A 19,059-nucleotide genomic window follows, 5' to 3' on the forward strand; every position below is an offset into this window, starting at 1 on the left:
GCAAATAACCTTCTGCGGGTTGATAAACGTGTGTGTTATAGCCTAGGAATTTTCACAGATAAACAACACAGGAGACTTTTTCATCATAAGCAAACAATTTTATGATAAAAGTTTTTCCATGTCATAGAACAAAGCCATGTTACTGATAAAACTAAACAGTAATTATGTTGAATGTATGGACTGTACTTTCACCTCACTGCACATGGTGAAGTTTTTTAAGGTGTATAAACTCATCACAAAAATGTCACTGTCTCAAAGTTGGGGGTGCATCAAATGCAAAACATTGCCAGGACAGCGTATTTTAGGTGAGGTAAGACTATTTTCAAGCCTTGTTAATGGAGGAAAGATGACTTGTCAACATGTGTGTAAGGAAAACTGTAACTGTTTTGTGTGTCTTTGTTGTTTGTCTGAACCTTTAATACATCTAGAGCTATGTGTGCAATGAAGCAAATTCCCACAATCTAACTATAATTTACAAAAAAGATTAGACATACGCATATAACCTCACTTTGCCAGTTCTAAAATATGTTATTTTTAAAGAAGTGGCTGCAAAAGGTTGTGTGGATGAAAAAAATATAAAGGTAAATTCATCAAACGAAATGAATATAATTAAAATTAATGCATTGCAGGATACAGTGGCATACAGGTGTTTCATTAGCAACTTGTAATGCAGCTGTTGCCAAATGATCTTAACAAAGCGTTACTTAAGGCTGTTAATAACAAAGCCGTGAATTCATTTTTTTAGACAAAAACATAACATTTTGAACACATGGCAGCCCTTTCTGTACATTTCATAGATGTTTAAAAATAATAAAACAACATTTCAAACAGCTCATACAATGGTTTAACTGAAAGATACTGGATATAAAATCTAAGACTCATGAGAAGTGGAAAAAAGGTTTGTGTAATTATTCAATATATGTCTGCCTACTGTATGTATGCACACGGGTGGCAAAGGTCGACTCAGCAAAGAGAGCTTATTTCGCTCTTGCTGCAGCCCCACTTGCAGCAGGCATTGGACAGACCCACCACCACATCTCGACCCTTTCGATCAGCCTTCCGCAGGGCTTCCAGGATTTCCTCGGTAATGAAAGAACGGGCCATCCTGCTGAAAACTTCCTCTTTGTTGTTGTTCGATAAGAATTCCGGGTGTCTATTCCTCTTAAGGAGACTCTCCATGACAGAATTGTGACTCAAGCCCTCTGAGGACTCCTCCTGATGGGAGCTGAACGGGTCCTCCTCTGAAACATCTGCTGCAGTAAAATGGGCAAATGATGCATGTGATACAAAGTTGAGCTTCAAAGAACATTTGAGTGTATCAGATACTCATTCCTGGCTTTACAATCAGAAAGAAAGGGAAAGAAAAAGAATTGCTAATTGGGGCATGATTGAGGGGGCGAGTGTCTAAAGTTTAAGGGATTATAACACGTAATTAATTTCTTCTTTCATGGTCAAATGTTCAAATAAACACTTGCAGAGCTGTTTTATAAGTACAAAGATCAACATAGTTCATCTGTAAATATGAATTATGGCTCGCTGATTTCAGGATTGATTGATCATACTGTAAATACTGACTAAGCCAACAATACCAAACAAATAAATTAAATCAGTATTATTTTCTGTTAATCTGGTCTTAAAATTACATGATTTCCATCTTCCTCATTGCCTCTCTAAATTGCATACAATCACAAATGATCAGAGGAAGCTAAAAACAGGAACCTAATCATGGACTTACAGTACAATTAACTGAGAGAAATCACTAACTATTATTAGAAATTGAGGAATGTTGATCCCATACAATGAAAAGATATGTTTCAGTCACCAGATCAAATCACATACAAATTTACCAGATGAAACTCTAGAAAAGCTTGTCGATAAGAGACATCACAAGGTTAGTGATGGTTAAGAAGATGTAACATCATAAGCTCGTGTCTCACCTGTACTCCTGAGCGACCGTTTCCATCGTGAGCCTCCACAAGTGAAGATGACTGCCCGGATGAACTCACGGCCACAGAGCTTCACCCCATATGATGGGTCCTCCATGGGCTGAACCCCAGCCACCAACAGACACACGGCCAGTACCACAGCTTTCCACATAGTACCCCAAGGAAATAAAGCAAGAGAGAAAATGAAAGATTTTTTTGCTTTGAGCAGCTTGCTGTCTCCCTGTTTGCAAAAGCTATGACTTTCTGGGTGACCCAGGCGTGGTTTATAAAGGGATTTGAAGCCCTGCAAGGTAGACACGCAGGTTGTGCATGCAGGCCTTCTCTGAGAGAATGACAGATTCAAAAGAGAGATACAGTCAGAGACCTTTATGGAGAATAAAAAGCGGACCAAAGGTGGCATAATTAACGAATATGTCAGAGGCCTGTATGATCTAATTGTGTTTCAGCATGTGAAGTACTTTTGTCACCTTTAATGTCCCACTATGTTTTGACTTTGTCAGATCCCACCTGTATTTAATATGTAAAACATTCCATAATCATGAGTGTGAATATGAGGAGCATATTGACAATAACACAGTCAACCAAAGGCAAATGGTATGATACTATATGTGACATAATACAATTCTACAGCATACTGACTCTCCATCTATATATTTCTTATAGGGCGTGATATATTTGCAGATATACCAATTTTCTTTGCTAAATTATGGCACTATAAATTGCCAGATTCACTTTATCATGGTCTCTCGTCCTCTACTCATACCATGAATTGTATAGGAGCTAATATCAGTCAAACAAACAAGAACACAAAATGAATGTTCAGGTTGTCAGCTGACACCACTGAACAGTTTAGGGATCCTCAACAAATGGAGCAACATCTTGACTCCTCAGAGAAGAAGTGCATTGTAAAGGTCATTTCTTTCAAAAATAAAAATAAAATGTGGTGAACTGACATTACCTGAACAAATGAAATGAAACTTTCAGCTCCAATTATGCATGTTGCCATGAATTCCCCTGATAAAATTTGACACTCACTGACACTACTACAGGGATACAGTAGTTAGGCCATTGTAACCAATATCTCAGTTATTTACTCTTTTTTTTGCCATTTTTAATCCACACATGACCCCGGACAACTTCTGCATACGTATCATTTCCCTCTCTCTTGAAAATTGCTTGTTGTTATCTCTTTGCCGAAAGGTGAACAGGGAGGACTGAGACAGGACCAGTGACATTTTCAAAGTCAGATAACATTGAAGTCTTATTATGAATCATACAAAAATAAAGCACATTTTATCTGTGTATCCCCATAGTGAAAGGTCGCTCATTTAGGAAATTACAATGGGGATGATGAATTTGTAATTAATGTGATGAAAACAAGCAAACAAAATGGCATTTTAGAAGGGTGTTCACCCTGACATTCATTAATACAGTGTCAGGAGGTCACAGGAGCTATGTCAAAATTATGGAGCATACTTTTTATAAACATGTGGTGTACGGACAACACACATTTTAGTACGTAATGTAGATTATATAATTTGGTCCTACATAATGTATACCTTGAAATAATTTTAAATTGCTTTTGTGTTTCAGTGCACAACAGGTGTTGTTCTATATCTTCTGTTGTATGAGGACTGCATAATAAGAAGTGATTTTGTGTAAGTAAACTGCCAACTGGCAAGTCAGGACCATCAGACAAATATATAATGTATGCAGCTGTACTATGTTTAATATTACACAGAGATGATGACAGACAAGCGTGAATGAGAGAAAATTGGCTTTTTACAATACTGGAGGTAGATGTATACCCTACCTAACATATTTGTGAAAAACAATATGCCTTGAAGAATAATAAACTCACTAGAATCAAATCAAAATTTCAAATTTGCTTTATTGGCATGAATGTCACAACAACAATATTGCCAAAACATCAAGAGTCAATGAAATACAATAAATTAACATAACATTAAGATTGATTATAGAGTTTGATTGATATCAATTATTGAGTATAGGATGTCTATATATATATATATATATATATATATATATATATATATATATATATATAGCTCTATATCCATATATCTACAGTGTATCCTAAACATGTATTTTTTGCGTGTGTGTGTGTTTATTATCGTTTATTTGTCAGATAAGTAAAACTGCAAGACCCTGAGGCCATTCACTAAATGAGATTTGTTTCATGCATCCTTCAATGCAGACAGACATGTATCATCATCAATGACATATAGGTTAGTACATGTAGGATTGCAACCACTCTGTTTTAAGGTAGACCAGGATTTTAAATAGAGTAACCATAACACTATCATATCACCAACAGCTAATTTTTGACAAGCGCTAAGATTAACCTATTACTGCCGTAACATCCGTTACTAGTAGAAAATGTCATGATGGACAGACAGATCCTCCATAAATGGGCGTGGAGGGCTTTGTAGTAAAAAAAAAAAAGGTAGTCCTGTGACTTTAAGATAATTTGGCAGTACTCGGCCAATCAGAGCACCGAAGGGGGAGGGAAGGGAGCGGGTGGGTAGCAACAGTTGCCCTGGTGAGGACGAAGCGCCATAGCCACGGTAGCCCTGGCGACAAGAACCCAGCAACGAGAATCAACAACAACAACAACTGAATCCGCCATAAATATAAAAGAAGATATTTTACCGGTGGAAAATACACACGTGGAACCAGAGGTGAAGCTCTTAACATAAAGGAAATATTTTACGTCCATTAATGCTTCAACTGAATTGTGCTGTTGCTTTTTACCCTTGTTGTTTCAGTAGCCATAACAGGCAACTGCCTTCCTCATACTGCCTGTTAGCAGAGGTTAGCCTGCGAGCTAGCCGTCTTACTGATAATCAGTCGAGTGCGTTTCTTGAATGGGTTGGTTTGTGTCCCGCTACTCATTCGAGTGACACTGAATTGTGCCTGCCATGACGACGCAGCCACAGATGCATACTCAAGCGGACCGTTGTTATGGCGATGTCAAATGCAAAAGGTACAAAATGGCGGTTGTTGTAGAGACCAGTTAGCTTGCTACCCGTGTTACCTTGCTAGATAGTTAGCATCAGTGCTGTCACGACAGGCTTGTGCTCGCTGTGCTGCTTACAGTTGACTGAACGAGTCGCTAGTAATGGACACTCGTCTTTTTAAAGGCATTTTACGGTGCAGTCTGTGGCGTTAACACATTTTGCTTTTCCCAGTAACCTGACACAACACCGGCTCAATACAAAAGCACGTCCCTGGATACATAACGTTAACTACACGAAAGGCAGGCCAAATTAGGATGGTCGAGTTAAAAGTGTAGCGTTACCTACTTAGCCTGTGTAACGTTAATGTTGAGGCAGGGCTGGAATAATCGATGGGAACTAAAGTATTATCGATAAATGGAAAGTTGAGAGAGCTGGGGCAGGTGGCGGACATTTAGGATCGAAGGGGCGTGGCGAAGGAGGGCGTTTTTGCAGGTGCTTTGTAGCTCTGAAATCATTTTAATAAACCAGTTTATTGATAGCCACTTGATAGATTTGTAAGAAGGTGTTTTTGTCTCTAATCAACCATTAACGTAAGGACTAAAATACCTATATTTAGTTTTGAAAACACAGATGTAGCTGTTAGGTCATGATACAGAAGAGAAATCTCTGTCACAGTACAGTGTTCCTTATTTTTAGTCAGTTGTCAAAGGCACCAAGATTATAAGTTAATATGTAGGATATTCAATTAGGACAAAGTGTACATTTACTCTGCTGGTAATTGTGTGTTGCATAAATCATAATGACAGAATGTCATTATGAATGTATTGCAGTGTGCTATGTAATTTTGCCAACTTGTGCTTCAGGCAACACTGTATAAGTGAAAGACCATAGGCTGAGTGATCACATTACAGGTAATGAGATACCGAAATGCTTGTTCCCGTCAATGCTCCACCCCCACATCTTCACATTAGCTCACCAACAACAGGTCAGCTACACTAGTGTCCAGAAACAGTCCTCATTTGCATACGGGCAACAAATGAGAAAGTAGAAAGACTCCTAATGCCTCCAGGATATGAACTGTTGACCTACCAATTCAAACATAATATGTTTATCTCAAGCTCTAAAAGGAGAGGACAGTGTAGTTTACATAAAGTACATGTTAAGATAGCTGCAACAACCATCAGTTGTTTCATGTCCAAGTAGCTTATTGCTTATGAATTACTCTGTATCACTAGATACACATATTAATGCATTTTTCTTTACAGGAAGCTACCAGGAACCAAATAGAACCTGGAAACAAACAACTATATTTAGTATCTAGGTTAAATCCTGGGTTGACTGATTCAGTGCATCCCTAATATTTACCAGTGTGTAACTAGTCGCTTGTTTCTTTTTCCTAGTGTGAATCCCAGTTCTCGCAATGGCCACCTCAGGCTACGTAGGTGAGATCCAGCCGGCAGCCCAACCCCAGGGGGTTGGTGTTGCTGTCACATCTGGGCAACCCGACGCCAGCTCCAGCCCTGCAACTGCCCCTCAGTTTCTGGCTGAGATTCAGACTACTGTAGCCACCCCCACAGTTGTCACACCCACAGTCCAAACTACTCCCACTGAACAAACTGCTTCCATCACCACTCAGAAGCCTGCAGCTGGTAGTCAAGCCCAGTCCACAGCACAGGCCCAGCCAGCTCAGACACAATATGTGACTGCAGAGATCCAGGGCTCCCCCACACAGTCTGGAAATGCTCAAAGCACTCCTCAGTACATCGTTGTTACTGTCACAGGTAAGGGCACTAATGTTGACCAGGCCAGGGCTCCACACCCTTTAAGCCCTTTATATTCCCTAATAAATATTCCCTCAACTAGGGGTGGGCGATATGGCCCTAAAATAATATTGCAGTATTTCAGGGTATTTGTGCGATAATGATATGACAAAATATTCCTTGTGGGATTTTTGGATCTCTTCGTGGCGGAAGAAGTTTGTTGTTATAGTCTTCCTGCATATTCTTACATATTAACATTGGTTTGTTTTACATCTCATCCTTTGTAATCAAACCACTGTCTCACTACTGAAATCGTTCCCCTTTTTGGAACTGACTCCTCCACCGTGAAGGAGGAAGCAATGTTACTTTCACTTTCAGCCATGCTTCTTCTTGTTGTACATCAACAAGTTGGAATATTGCCATCATCATGATATTAATTTTTTTTATCAGATTAAAAAGTATACTGATATTATCATGAACATTGCGATATAGTACACCCCTGTCCTCAACATACTCAACCATTTTTTGCATCAACCACTTGCTGTGTTTCAATGGAAAGCCATGCAGACTTGAGAAAAATCATCAAACGTATAGATGCTTGTATATTGCTGAGAGAAACGTTTGATTTGAACAATAAAGCACAGACATGGAAGTGGTTAAACGTGCATGATTGTGATTTGATTAAGTTACAAGTTCTAAGAGTAATGAACCTTTAATGTTAAACAGTTTGTAAAGTTGGGATTCATTTTGATCTTCTGAAAAGAGTGTTTGAAAACAACAACAAATATAGGTAGATTTCAACAGTGGCTGCCTGCTGGCTGAGAAAATTAACAAGCTTACAAACAACCAGCCAATATCTTCTGACATTTGACGATTGGTTTGTACCGGATCATAAGTGACATTTTAGAGCATTTACAATTCATATTACAAATAATGTGATTTCTTCTTGAAGCTGTCCAGAATCCCTAATGATAAATCAAAATTAATTAAGAATGTTGACATTTATGGATTTGCAATTATACGTGCACATAAATATTGATACACTCCACCAATCCAATATTAAATGGTTACTGATCCAAAAAGTGGATTTAAAGACTTGTGTCTTAAAACTTTTAAATGGGTTTCATTATTTTTCAAAAAAGCCATATCTGACAGTGTATGTTCTTTAAGGGCAATCAGTTAAGATACTTCAGATGTTTTAAAAGTTGTAATTATGTAGAACTAAGATTTTTACATGCTCACAAGCTGCCTTACTACACAATTCCTTGATTTCTGTTTAGAAACTGGTGCTATAATGACTAAAAACGTTTGAGACATGAATAGTAAAGAGGAACGGCACAAACACAAAATGGCAGCACGTCAAGAACTTCATGGAAGTGAAATAATGTCATCAACTTGTGGAGGTGCTTACATTCCCTCTTTGTCCTTCAGAGGGCTCCCTTCACTCAAGTGACAGTGTGTCAGACTCTAGTCCCCCTCCAGCTGTGGTGCAGACTGGAGTGCCCACGCAGGTTGTTCAGCAGGTACAGACAGCTCAGCAGGTAAATTATTCACACACACACAAACACAACATGAAATACATTTTTCCTTCACTCCTAAAACTCCCCTGTGTTGTCTGTATCTTTGTCTCAGCAGAGGTCTGTGGTGCAGGCCACCTCTCAAATAGCCAAGACTGAGCCAGGCACCCAGCTCAGTGTCACCAGTCTACAGCCTGTTCATATTAGCCCTGAGGTAAGTTCAAGACACACATGGTTCCTCATTGCAGGTCATGGTGGTCAAATCTGCTGACAATCACTCGTAGTGTCACTGACCAACACAAAATTGCTGAAATACAAACATACAGGATCATCACAAATTCCATAAAAAAGGGGAATCATGTGTGACATCTGACACATGCAAAACTTGATAACTTCCTCAGTTTTGGTTTAGTAATAGTTAGCTAATCACATCTGTGGTCGAACTTGCCTCTGCTGGCTTCCAGCTCCTTCCTAGCACTGAAGTGACAGCGTTAGTCAGAGATAAGAATCTAGAAGAATGGCAGCCGCATCATGAGATGGGACAGCCAGAGTGCCTGGCCTGGGCATCAGCAGACTACAAAGGAGACTGCTGCAGCAAACCCCTCTTGCTCCCCTTGGACCTCCTTCAGTATTACCAATCATTGTACCTGCTCTCTATGCACGCTGAGAAAGAGATAGGAGCCCACCCCGCAGTCACCAGCTCAGGCTCCGATCAGTCACCACTGCTTGCTACAACTACGTCTTTCCAAGTAGGTCAGGGACACAAGGGAGACTGCTGCTGTAGAGTTAAGGGAGCAAAGAATATGTGTGTAACTAAGAATTTTTTCATAAGTTCTAATTGGGAAAGATCTGTACATGAAAGATCTTAGGATTCTCAGGCAATGAAACAGTTGCTATGGTCTGAATAGGCAGGCAAGGATTTATCGGATCTGTGTGTGTATTTATGTGTGTGTGTGCTCGCTCCTTAGGTCCAGCAGCAGCTCACACCAGTGCCAGTGCAACATGTGTACACCAATCAAGTGCAGTATGTGGAAGGAGCAGACACTAACTACACCACCAGCACCATGTTAGAATAAAACTATAATTTTCTAACACATCCACAGACAGAACATGTTTCTTTTACAGTTTACTCTCTTTCTAATATGTCTTTCCATGTCTCTCATCCAGTCGTTCCAGCGCCTTCCCTTACACTGACACACCCCTGTACACGCAGACCACCGCTGCCCAGTATTATGAAGGTCAGCCAACCTCAGGCTCACAGGCGTCCACCCCTGGCACACCTCTAACCGTCTCTGTGACTGCTGGCACAACAGGCGGCGTGTCCATGTTTGTGGCCCAGCCCACCAGCGCAGCAGGGGGAGGGGCCACAGTGGTGTCCACAGGTGTAACCACCAATGGGGCAGGGGATGGGGCAGGCACCAATGGTGGTGCCACAGGAAGTTATGTGATCCAGGGGGGTTACATGCTGGGCAGCAGCAGCGGAGGGGCAGCTGGCAACAGTCAGAACTACTCACACACCGCCCGCGCCTCCCCAGCCACTGTGAGTATTACAGAGGGCGAGGAGAGTAGCGTGCCGTCGGCAGACAAGAAGGTATGCAGAGGCGCCATGCGCAAGAATTTCTTCTCATTTTGTTTTCATCAGCACAACCCTTTAGTGGCGCACACTGATGACGTCATAGTTGAGTTTTGTCAAGTGGAAAGCACAATTAAAAATGTTGAGATTCGTGCCTGGATGCGAAAATGTTGGCTTTGGGTGATAAAATACACAAAGATGAAGCAGACAGTATTTTTAACTGTGATTTTCTCCTCAGAGAAAACAAAACCATGACCTCATCATTTTCATATCATTACAGTGCATGTGATGAGGGGCATTTTTAATTTGCCTGAAATGCCCCAACACTATATTTTTCATCCCAAATTCATCTTATTGAACCCCACATGATAATGGTTACCAGCCTATGTTTGGCAGACATCCCATCAGTATTCCAGGTCATTGATTTCATTGCATACCAAAGTTGTATGCCACGGCACGCAAACAAATTTGTTTTCATTTCTGAATGATTGACAAACTGCAAATGTGAATGGATTTGTTTGTGTCTGTATAATTTATTGAACTGAAAAATATGCATGCATGTACTGTATATTAAGTTGTGTGTGTAAACAGTGCATATTTATGTTTAGGTGTGTTTTCCTGTTTGTATCAGTTGGCTTTGCTAATTGCACCAGCCTCTTCTGTTTTCATTGCCTGCGTGTCAGGTACAGTGGTTGCTGGACAACTATGAGACAGCTGAAGGAGTGAGTCTGCCGCGTTCCACACTCTACTGCCACTATCTGCTGCACTGCCAGGAGCAGAAACTAGAGCCTGTTAATGCTGCCTCTTTCGGGAAACTCATTAGATCAGTGTTCATGGGGCTGCGTACACGACGCCTGGGCACACGGTAAGATGGGTCATTAAACACCTCAGGTGCAGAAGACATGATTGACCATACACAAACACATGGGTGCAGACACACATAACTCACTTCATACACATGACATTGCAGAGTTTTCAGTATCATCTCAACAGATGCATTCTGTATACATGTGGTACACATGCATGCAAAGTTGTCCGCAGGAGCAAAATAGAGACATTCTCTTGGAAAATCTGTTCACTTAGTGTAGGAAGAAATGTGGGTAGAGATGAAGACAGACAGCATGTGTGTGGGTGAGTGAGCTTGACAAATGAGGGGAGAGTGAGCAAGTGAGTTTGACTTATTAGTAATGCTTGGGTATATGTGTTTAGTTCAATGATAAGGTAAATGTTTGAAATTAAAGGTATATATTTTTAAATAAGTCTGTTTTGACATTATGTAGTTTTGGGGGAGTTAGCATATGTTTATATAGATAATATGAACCTTTTTCTCTCATACCCTTGTGTTTTATCCTCTATAGATGGAGGATAAATTCTCCACCACAGATCCAATTTTATGTAAAAACCTATTTTTACCTTTTCCTGACAGAGGTAATTCTAAATACCACTACTACGGGCTGAGGATCAAGGCAGGCTCTTCTCTTCTCCGTCTGATGGAAGACCAGCAACATCTGGCCATGAGGCAGCAGCCCTTCTCACAGAAACAGAGGTACACACACTCACACACTTCTTGTCTATCATTACACCACCATAACTATTTCTCTAAAATATCTACTTTCAATGCTTTGAGCTACATCTATTTCCTTTATACAGTTGTGTCACTGACTCTAAATATGTTATTTTAAATCATCTCATGGTTCCAGGCACCTGCTAGCCTTACAATCGGACTGCCATAAATGCCATGAAATGTCAATACTTTATCCCTCCCTTTTCCTGTTAGGTTGAAGCCTGTGCATAAAGTTGAGGGAATGACCAATGGGACAGCATCAGGACTAGGCCAGCAGCAGCAACAGCAGCAGGGTTCAGGGCATGTTGACATCAGCACCCAGGTTCAGCAGTACCAGCAGTTCCTAGGTGGGTTTTGGTAGCAGTGCCAACAGTGAACAGAAGAAAAAAGTGCCATAATATACAGCATAGGAGCTTTAATGCCAGTCATGTCAAAGATGTGAAATCTTTTAATGGGATGATGGTATTATTGTGAAAATCTGACTACTACTTACAACATAGTGTTATTTACAACTAATACAGATCTTTCCCTGCTTTTAAAGTGCTTTCTCTCTGAGTAACCAGTGATCTTGTGTCCTGTGTCCAGATGCATCCAGAGCACTCCCAGAGTTCCCAGACATCGACCTCCAGGGGAAATCTCTGCCAGAGGGCATTGAGCTTGAGCACATAAAGAGCTTTCAGCTGCTGTACAGAGAACACTGTGAGGTAACCAACTGAACGGACATTGGTTGGCTGGCTGGCACCGATTCCGTAATTGTGAGGTTTTTATCCAGTTGTCAGTGGGTCGGTGGAGGACTACTTGGAATGAAAGTAATCCAACAATAACCTCTAGGGTATGACAATACTAACTGAAAATTAGATGATATTAAAAGTGAGGTTCATTAATACCTAATGTCCTTGTTTTACTCACTTTTTTGTCAGTCCTGTAGGTACCCTGATAATCTGTTCTTTGTGTTCTGTCAGGCCATACTGGATGTGATGGTCAACCTGCAGTTCACCCTGGTGGAGACCCTGTGGAAGACCTTCTGGAGGTTCAGCCAGAGTCAGGCTGGAGATGCCACCTTGGCTGTGTGAGTGATTAAAATTTATAAAACATTCAAAATGCATTTTTGCATGGTAAGAAAACCCTCCAATTGCAATAGCAATACTATTTATACAAAATGCATGCAATTAAAATTGCATGTGTCTTTGCAGTCATGATGAGTCAGAGAAGCGTCTCCCTAAATCCTGCCTGGTGTTGCTGTGCAAGTATGAGCCAGTGCTGCGCTGGAGCCGTGACTGTGACAACAGCCTGTACCAGGGCCTGGTGGAAATCCTCATTCCTGATGTCCTCAGGCCCATCCCCAGTAAGCCTCTACAATAACAGACACTAATGTCTTAAACACTGATGTATTATTTTATTTTATTTATTTAATCTTTATTCAATCAGACAGCCTCATTGAGATTAAGATCTCTTTTCCAACAGAGACCTGAGAACAAGCAACATTCATAAGACAAGAACAGACAGGAACAACACAACTACACAATAAACAAGGAATGAATAAAAACAGTTACAAGAATCATAAAAAAACATCAGATAATAAAGCTTTAAAATGTATTAAATATGATGCAGAGAGTAATATGCACATAACAAAATATCATATGGCAATATTTTATCATATAACAATATTTTTTATATTGAACACAGAAAAAAGCAAATATTTTTTGTATCTGACTGTTTTAGCTTTAAAATGTGTCCATTTAACTTACTCGGTTATAAATACAGTCACCATTATTTGTCCAGAGTTACAGTGTATGCTGATACAAATACCAAAATAAGAACCTCAGTGTCAAGTGAAACTGATTTTTGGAATGAACACTCAGCAGTACGGAGGTCGACCCAACATTTCACATGTACAAATAATTCTATATTTATCCAAGAATATTCTTTTCCCTGGTTGAAACATTTGGACTGACCGAGTGGCTCTGTAGTGAGAGAAAGCACAGTTTTTTCCTTCCTACATGCCTATTATTCTGCTGCGGAAACTGACTAACTGGACTTTTCTTTGATTTTTTTCGTTTTAGTTTCAATTTTAGTCACACTTTGATCCTGAGTCATTGTCATTGGAAAAACCCCATTTTAAATTTGGTGACGTGGTTTCCCTCCACCTTCAGGTGCCTTAACTCAAGCCATCCGGAACTTTGCCAAAAGCCTGGAGAGCTGGCTGACTAATGCCATGATGAACATCCCTGAAGAAATGGTCCGCATCAAGGTACACTCCCCTTGTATTAGCATGCAGTTGCTGGAATGTTTTCTGAGACATAGAGCAGACTGATTTTTAAACCAGTAGGATCAGCCATTACAAAAGCTCACTTTTGCAAGCTTAGAAATCATTAGGTATGATACTTTGAACCAAAAAGTGCAAAAAAACCCAACAATAAATCATGTTAAGGCCCAGGCCAGAGCTGTAGATGCTCACCCTAAGCAGTCCAAAAAACTGTTACATTAGGTTGTGTGTATTTGTAGAGATATTTGTACGTATGCGTGCCTTTATAACATCCAACTACATGCACGTACGTATATCAAACCTACCTCACACCCCATCATTTTCTTGTGCCTTTGCAGGTAACGTCTGCCAATGCATTTGCCCAGACACTGCGTCGCTACACTAGTCTGAACCACCTTGCCCAGGCAGCACGTGCCGTCCTCCAGAACACAGCCCAGATCAACCAGATGCTCTCTGACCTCAACCGTGTCGACTTTGCTAACGTCCAGGTTAGTTGAGTGTCTGAGTGTTGTGCACCAGCAACATTCATGTCAATTCACAGGAATGTCGGTGTCTGTGGTTTAATCTTTTATTGGTTTGAGTGTTGTGCATATGCAGCATATCTGGTGTAAATGGGTTTTTTCTGCAACTTCGCTACCCAGGAAATGTACACCCAAGCCCTATTGCTTTTTCTCAGAAACTCACTCTCTTTCTCCTTCCCTCAGAGAGTTTCACGCATGTGGTTAAACACAGAACACTCGACCTCGTTGTGATGCTGTGTCTTGGCAACAACTAATGGCAGGTGTGACTGCATCTTACTGACTCATTACCTTCATCCTGTGAACCGTTTGCAGGAGCAGGCTTCGTGGGTGTGCCGATGTGAAGACCGTGTTGTCCAGCGGCTAGAGCAGGACTTTAAGCTGACCCTGCAGCAGCAGAACTCCCTGGAGCAGTGGGCTGCATGGCTGGATGGTGTGGTCTCCCAGGTCCTAAAGCCCTACCAACAAAGCCCTACCTTCCCTAAGGCTGCAAAGCTCTTCCTGCTCAAGTGGTCCTTTTACAGGTGCGATAAGACAGTAATAGGAGAGCCGATAGCAGGTTATAAGACAAGGAAGAATGGGGCTGAAATGTTACTGCTAAGCAGTTCATGAAGAGGGTTGTAGATCATAACCATGTTCCAACTTTCAACACAATTTAACCATGTTTTTGTTTTAATTTCTCTTTGAGTTTTTAGGATCAGAATTGTGCCATAGCAAAACACACACACACAGGCACGACTTATTTGGTGTTAGAGAAGAAGTGATACAGTTACAAAATATATGTTGCACAATGGCTGAATTCCCACCTTCTCTGGTCTCCAGTTCCATGGTGATTAGGGACCTGACCCTGCGGAGTGCAGCCAGTTTTGGTTCCTTTCACCTGATCCGCCTGCTGTATGATGAGTACATGTACTACCTGATAGAGCACAGAGTAGCCCAGGCTAAAGGAGAGACCCCCATTGCTGTTATGGGAGAGGTACCCACACACACATACATACATACATATATATACATATATATATATACATACATACATACATGCCTAAATTAAACAAACTATGTAAGCCATATTTAGAGCTGTAACACATTCCCCCTTTGTCATTAGTTTGCCAGTTTAGGCCGGGGTCTAAACCAGCTGGATCCTGACAAAGGTAATTACACTCTGCACTGTGACTCAGACTAACCGCATTCATGTTCCAAGCCTTGTCTGTATAGTAACAACTGATGTCTATCTCAGAAGAAGAAGAGGAAGAGGAGGAGGAGAGTGATGAGGAAGGTCAAGAGCTGTCCCTCCCCTCAGACGGCGTGGTGCTAGGAGACGAGTCTCTGGAGCCTCCTGCCAAGCTGGCCAGGACTGACCAGAGAGTCCTTTTCACCACTGGCTCAACTGACAACTAACTGCAGAGTAACACCACTGGACGTGGGTCGATTATATTGATTACACACACACACATACACACACATATAGAGATGTACAAAGAACACTAATTTATACACTTGACACATGTATATAGATCTTGTAAATGTGTGTGCAGTCTGTCCTGCATACTGTAACTCTCCCACATGTTTATGCACACACAATCGAAACACACACCCACTCAGTACTGCTGCTGCCTGGATGGCATAAACACCTGTTGGCGCTATTGATTCAATACGCAATCATTGGAATTGCGATAGGATGTTGCTTCAAAAACCAGAATCTCTCAATGCAAAGTGAGTAACACAGAGCATTTTAACCTTCAGTTGTATGGATCTGTAAAAATGAACTAAAGCCAGGCATGTGTTTTGTTTTCTCTTTCATCACATTGCAACCTGTAGCCTTGCTGTCTCCTCGCTGAGAAACTTGTACTCACCCTAGATCCTCCTAGTACTGTCACTGCCGTATCAAAGTGGTCTTGAAAATACTGTGATGTGTGTTTGCGTGTGTGTGTGTGTGTGTGTGTTAAGGTAACCTCTACAGGAGGAGAATGCAAAGTGGACCTTCAGCAGTAAATGGTTGCTGAATTTAGTTGTTTTTAATTCCTAAAAGGTATTCAAAAGCGGAAGAGACATTTGTGGAATACAGGCGGTTGGGATTTTTGAGGTGTGTGTGTGTGTGTGTGTGTGTGTGTGTGTGTGTGTGTGTGTGTGTGTTTCATAGCCCCTGTTGTGTGTTTTCTGTATGCTCGTATGAGCACCGGGGTCACACACTCTGCTGTTACTTCTGGAGACCGACTGAACACGCTTTTCCATAATGGTTGTGTATACTTGTGTCGCAGGTGTGTATGTCTGGTTGTGTGACTGTGAGTCATGCCAAGTGTTGACTGTTCCAACTGTAGATATTTTCTAAAGGCATTCAAATATAATTTGGGAGACGTGTGTAGATTTCCTGTGTTCATTTGCCTGTAAAGAAAAACATTCTTGTGTTCTTGGAGTGCCTGTCGCAGCTGCTACACACACTTGTAAAGATAAAGCTACGGCTGTGGAATAGGGGCTCTCATTAGTTGCTGCAAAAAAATCCTCTCTTTATACTGAACATCTGGTTCCACGAGAGAGATACTGTACTGTGTCATGTATTTATGTTCAAAGTGCTTCATTCCTGTCCATCTAATAAGTTCCTCTGTGGCCTCATTTTCCTTTTGACATATCATTTTCCAGCCTTATTTGAATAGATTTTTCCATGTCTGTGCCAAACCTGTTTACTTTGATCCCAAATCCCATTGTTTTTAAATGATCTTTCTATGTTTTAAGGAGGACTGTGCCTGAGTAAGAACGGTGATATACTTATATTCTACTGTATTTATCCACTATTTTGAATTTTGTTGTCACTAAGTGAACCTCTTGTGCAGTGTATGGTGCTGTGTTGTCACACATTGTAAACAACCTTTGTGTGCATTATTGATTTGTGATTGTATGTTCAGCTCTCAATCCTATATCATATCTGATGACGTTTTTCCTCCCACAAACAGGCTAACGCCCTGCCTCTTTGCACATACTGACTAATGTCTTTGAAACTCCGACAGAGTGATCTCAAATGTTTTTCATTTCTTTAGACGTCCTTTGTGTGTTTTTGACGTGGGTTGCAGGTGTCAGATTCATCGCGTGCCACTCAGTGCGGTTTTGAAGCGTTGGGTGTGAGATCTGATGACTCTTATCTGCACAGTCCTCAACCTCAACACTCATCTCCCTCCACTGTAATGTACTTTCATCTCACTGCATTTCCACCTTCCTGCCAATGGCTTTGTTTTGCTTCAAACATCCACATTCTTAAACACTGTTTGTCAAGATTGGTTGTTATAAACATGTCATCTTTGGATTTCTAAATACAATGTCTTTTAAATAGCTGCAATGTTTTCAACAGGGCATTGTGAGCCTCAAACCAGCACATTATCCTTTCTAGGGAGTCTAATGCTACCACAGCTGAGTACATATCACTCCAGTCTTTTAATGATCTACAGCATATAGAATGGCCATTGTTTACCCAGTAAAAAAAAAAAGTTAAGTCATTTTTATAGTGCATTGTTTCTTATGTACAAAACAAACTGAGAAAAAAAGATGTTCAGTGGCAGTGTTTTATGGATTTGGTCTGCTATAAGTATGACTGTGCCTTTGGAGGTGGTAGAATGCAATTCAGATGTTTTTAATTTTAAAGATATAAATTAAAGAATTTTTAAAAATGTGCTTGTTTTCCCTCTTGTAGTTTTTTTTTTTTCCCCTGAAAGTTCAGTAAAAGTTCAACAGTCATTTCACACATTAGTATTTATAATCTTTGCGGTTAATACACAGGTTTGCTGTCTGACATGCATCCGTGATCTTACGTTTTAAGTGTTTTGTTTTTTTGTTTTTTTTGTTTAGAAAAACAGTGTGACTTCCGGGGTCATACTTTTCACACAGACACTATTACCACTTCTGCTGCAATGTACCAAGTAAGTTGCTGAAACAGAAACCACAAATACCGTGAATCTATTTTATGACGTCTTACTTCTGCATGCTTGTGCAGACTTAACACTTCGCATGTGTTTTTTTCAGTTTCAGCAGTCAAGCTGGAAAACAAAATGTGGCATGAAAGTTACTACAAAACCATCAAGAGTTCTGAAAAATACAAAGTAGATTTTGCTGACAAGTATAAAGCCATGGTGTACATGGTGTACTGCCATGCTTTACATGTCACGGGTGCAGTGCACTTGTTTGTTAAAGATATTGTGGCACAGTAGGTTTCTGAGGTATAGGATTAAATGCTTGACTGCAAACATGCACAGATGGCTGATAAACTGAAAGGAAAAAAAAACAAAACACGTGTCTGAATTGTTGAGACACTGTGACACGCCAGACCAAACAGGACTCACACAGTCTTCCTCAGATTTTTTTGATTCACAAGTTTGGAGATTTTGAGTGTTATGTCAGTTACTCTTTTCAATATACACAGACGGGTGACAAATTAAAGGAAAAACCGGTTCAGGTCTGAATGCTTCACCCCTGCAGCGAAGGGATCTGGGGGCTCTGTTATGCTGTAGGGGACATTTTGCTGGCATGGTTTGGGTCACCTTGTCCCTTTAGAGGGAAGGGTCACTGCAAAACAATACAACGTTGATCTGAGTGATCATCTTTATCCTGTTATGAAACATTTCTATCCTGATGGGAGTGGTTTCTTCCAGGATGACAATGCCCCCATCCATAGGGCGCAGTGAATTAATTACAAATAACTGATGAAAATGGGATGATTGTGATGCATGTGGTTGTATATGGAAATACCAACACCGAACTTCATTCAGTATCTCTTAAGCCTAGGAAATTGGCAGATCTGGACTTACAAATATATATTCTGGATATTGCAATAAAACTCTGAAAGACACCTCGCTCTCTGTGAATTCATCTTAAATTTCCACTGCAGTCATCCTGGAAGAAACCATTCCCATCATGAGACATGTTTCAATAAAAAGGATAAAGGTCATCAC

At 40.6% G+C, this 19,059-nt stretch overlaps 2 protein-coding genes across 14 annotated transcripts; one reads left to right on the forward strand and one right to left on the reverse strand.

Moving 5' to 3' along the window:
• Positions 1-642: 642 nt before the first annotated feature.
• On the reverse strand, positions 643-5,410 carry rln3a (relaxin 3a). 3 transcript variants are annotated; one of them, XM_042392708.1, is made up of 3 exons: positions 5,273-5,410; positions 1,938-2,087; positions 643-1,253 (listed from the first exon to the last, which is right to left on the reverse strand). In XM_042392708.1, the coding sequence occupies exons 1-3, from the start codon at positions 5,376-5,378 to the stop codon at positions 964-966; spliced, it is 546 nt and encodes a 181-aa protein (XP_042248642.1). In that variant the 5' UTR covers positions 5,379-5,410; the 3' UTR covers positions 643-963. The 3 variants fall into 3 exon arrangements, with proteins under 3 accessions (XP_042248642.1, XP_042248644.1, XP_042248643.1); XM_042392710.1 differs by having other exon boundaries at positions 5,005-5,364; XM_042392709.1 differs by lacking the exon at positions 5,273-5,410 and having other exon boundaries at positions 1,938-2,097.
• rfx1a (regulatory factor X, 1a (influences HLA class II expression)) lies at positions 4,481-17,785 on the forward strand. Of its 11 annotated transcripts, none has more exons than XM_042392696.1 (19): positions 4,481-4,648; positions 6,328-6,708; positions 8,119-8,228; positions 8,320-8,418; positions 8,669-8,953; positions 9,173-9,270; positions 9,372-9,795; positions 10,461-10,642; positions 11,204-11,323; positions 11,555-11,688; positions 11,927-12,045; positions 12,304-12,410; positions 12,535-12,686; positions 13,495-13,592; positions 13,946-14,095; positions 14,441-14,649; positions 14,948-15,101; positions 15,231-15,276; positions 15,363-17,785. In XM_042392696.1, exons 2-19 carry the CDS (start codon positions 6,348-6,350, stop codon positions 15,521-15,523), a joined length of 3,009 nt encoding a protein of 1,002 aa, XP_042248630.1. In that variant the 5' UTR covers positions 4,481-4,648; positions 6,328-6,347; the 3' UTR covers positions 15,524-17,785. The 11 variants fall into 11 exon arrangements, with proteins under 11 accessions (XP_042248630.1, XP_042248633.1, XP_042248635.1 ...); XM_042392699.1 differs by having other exon boundaries at positions 10,467-10,642; XM_042392701.1 differs by having other exon boundaries at positions 9,372-9,744.
• The last annotated feature ends 1,274 nt before the right edge of the window (positions 17,786-19,059 follow it).

This window comes from Thunnus maccoyii, chromosome 18 (assembly GCF_910596095.1).
Source record: "Thunnus maccoyii chromosome 18, fThuMac1.1, whole genome shotgun sequence".
Classification (NCBI taxonomy): domain Eukaryota; kingdom Metazoa; phylum Chordata; class Actinopteri; order Scombriformes; family Scombridae; genus Thunnus; species Thunnus maccoyii.

Bases quoted from the DNA above. Each gene is read 5' to 3' on its own strand.
- rln3a (XM_042392708.1), bottom strand. From the start codon at position 5,378: ATGTCCGCCACCTGCCCCAGCTCTCTCAACTTTCCATTTATCGATAAT. The intron at 2,088-5,272 runs GTAGGTAACGCT...CTATGTGGAAAG, and splicing joins ATTAACGTTACACAGGCTAA to CTGTGGTACTGGCCGTGTGT. The intron at 1,254-1,937 runs GTGAGACACGAG...ATTTTACTGCAG, and splicing joins ACGGTCGCTCAGGAGTACAG to CAGATGTTTCAGAGGAGGAC.
- rfx1a (XM_042392696.1), top strand. From the start codon at position 6,348: ATGGCCACCTCAGGCTACGTAGGTGAGATCCAGCCGGCAGCCCAACCC. The intron at 8,419-8,668 runs GTAAGTTCAAGA...GCTGGCTTCCAG, and splicing joins CTGTTCATATTAGCCCTGAG to CTCCTTCCTAGCACTGAAGT. The intron at 11,689-11,926 runs GTGGGTTTTGGT...TCCTGTGTCCAG, and splicing joins GCAGTACCAGCAGTTCCTAG to ATGCATCCAGAGCACTCCCA.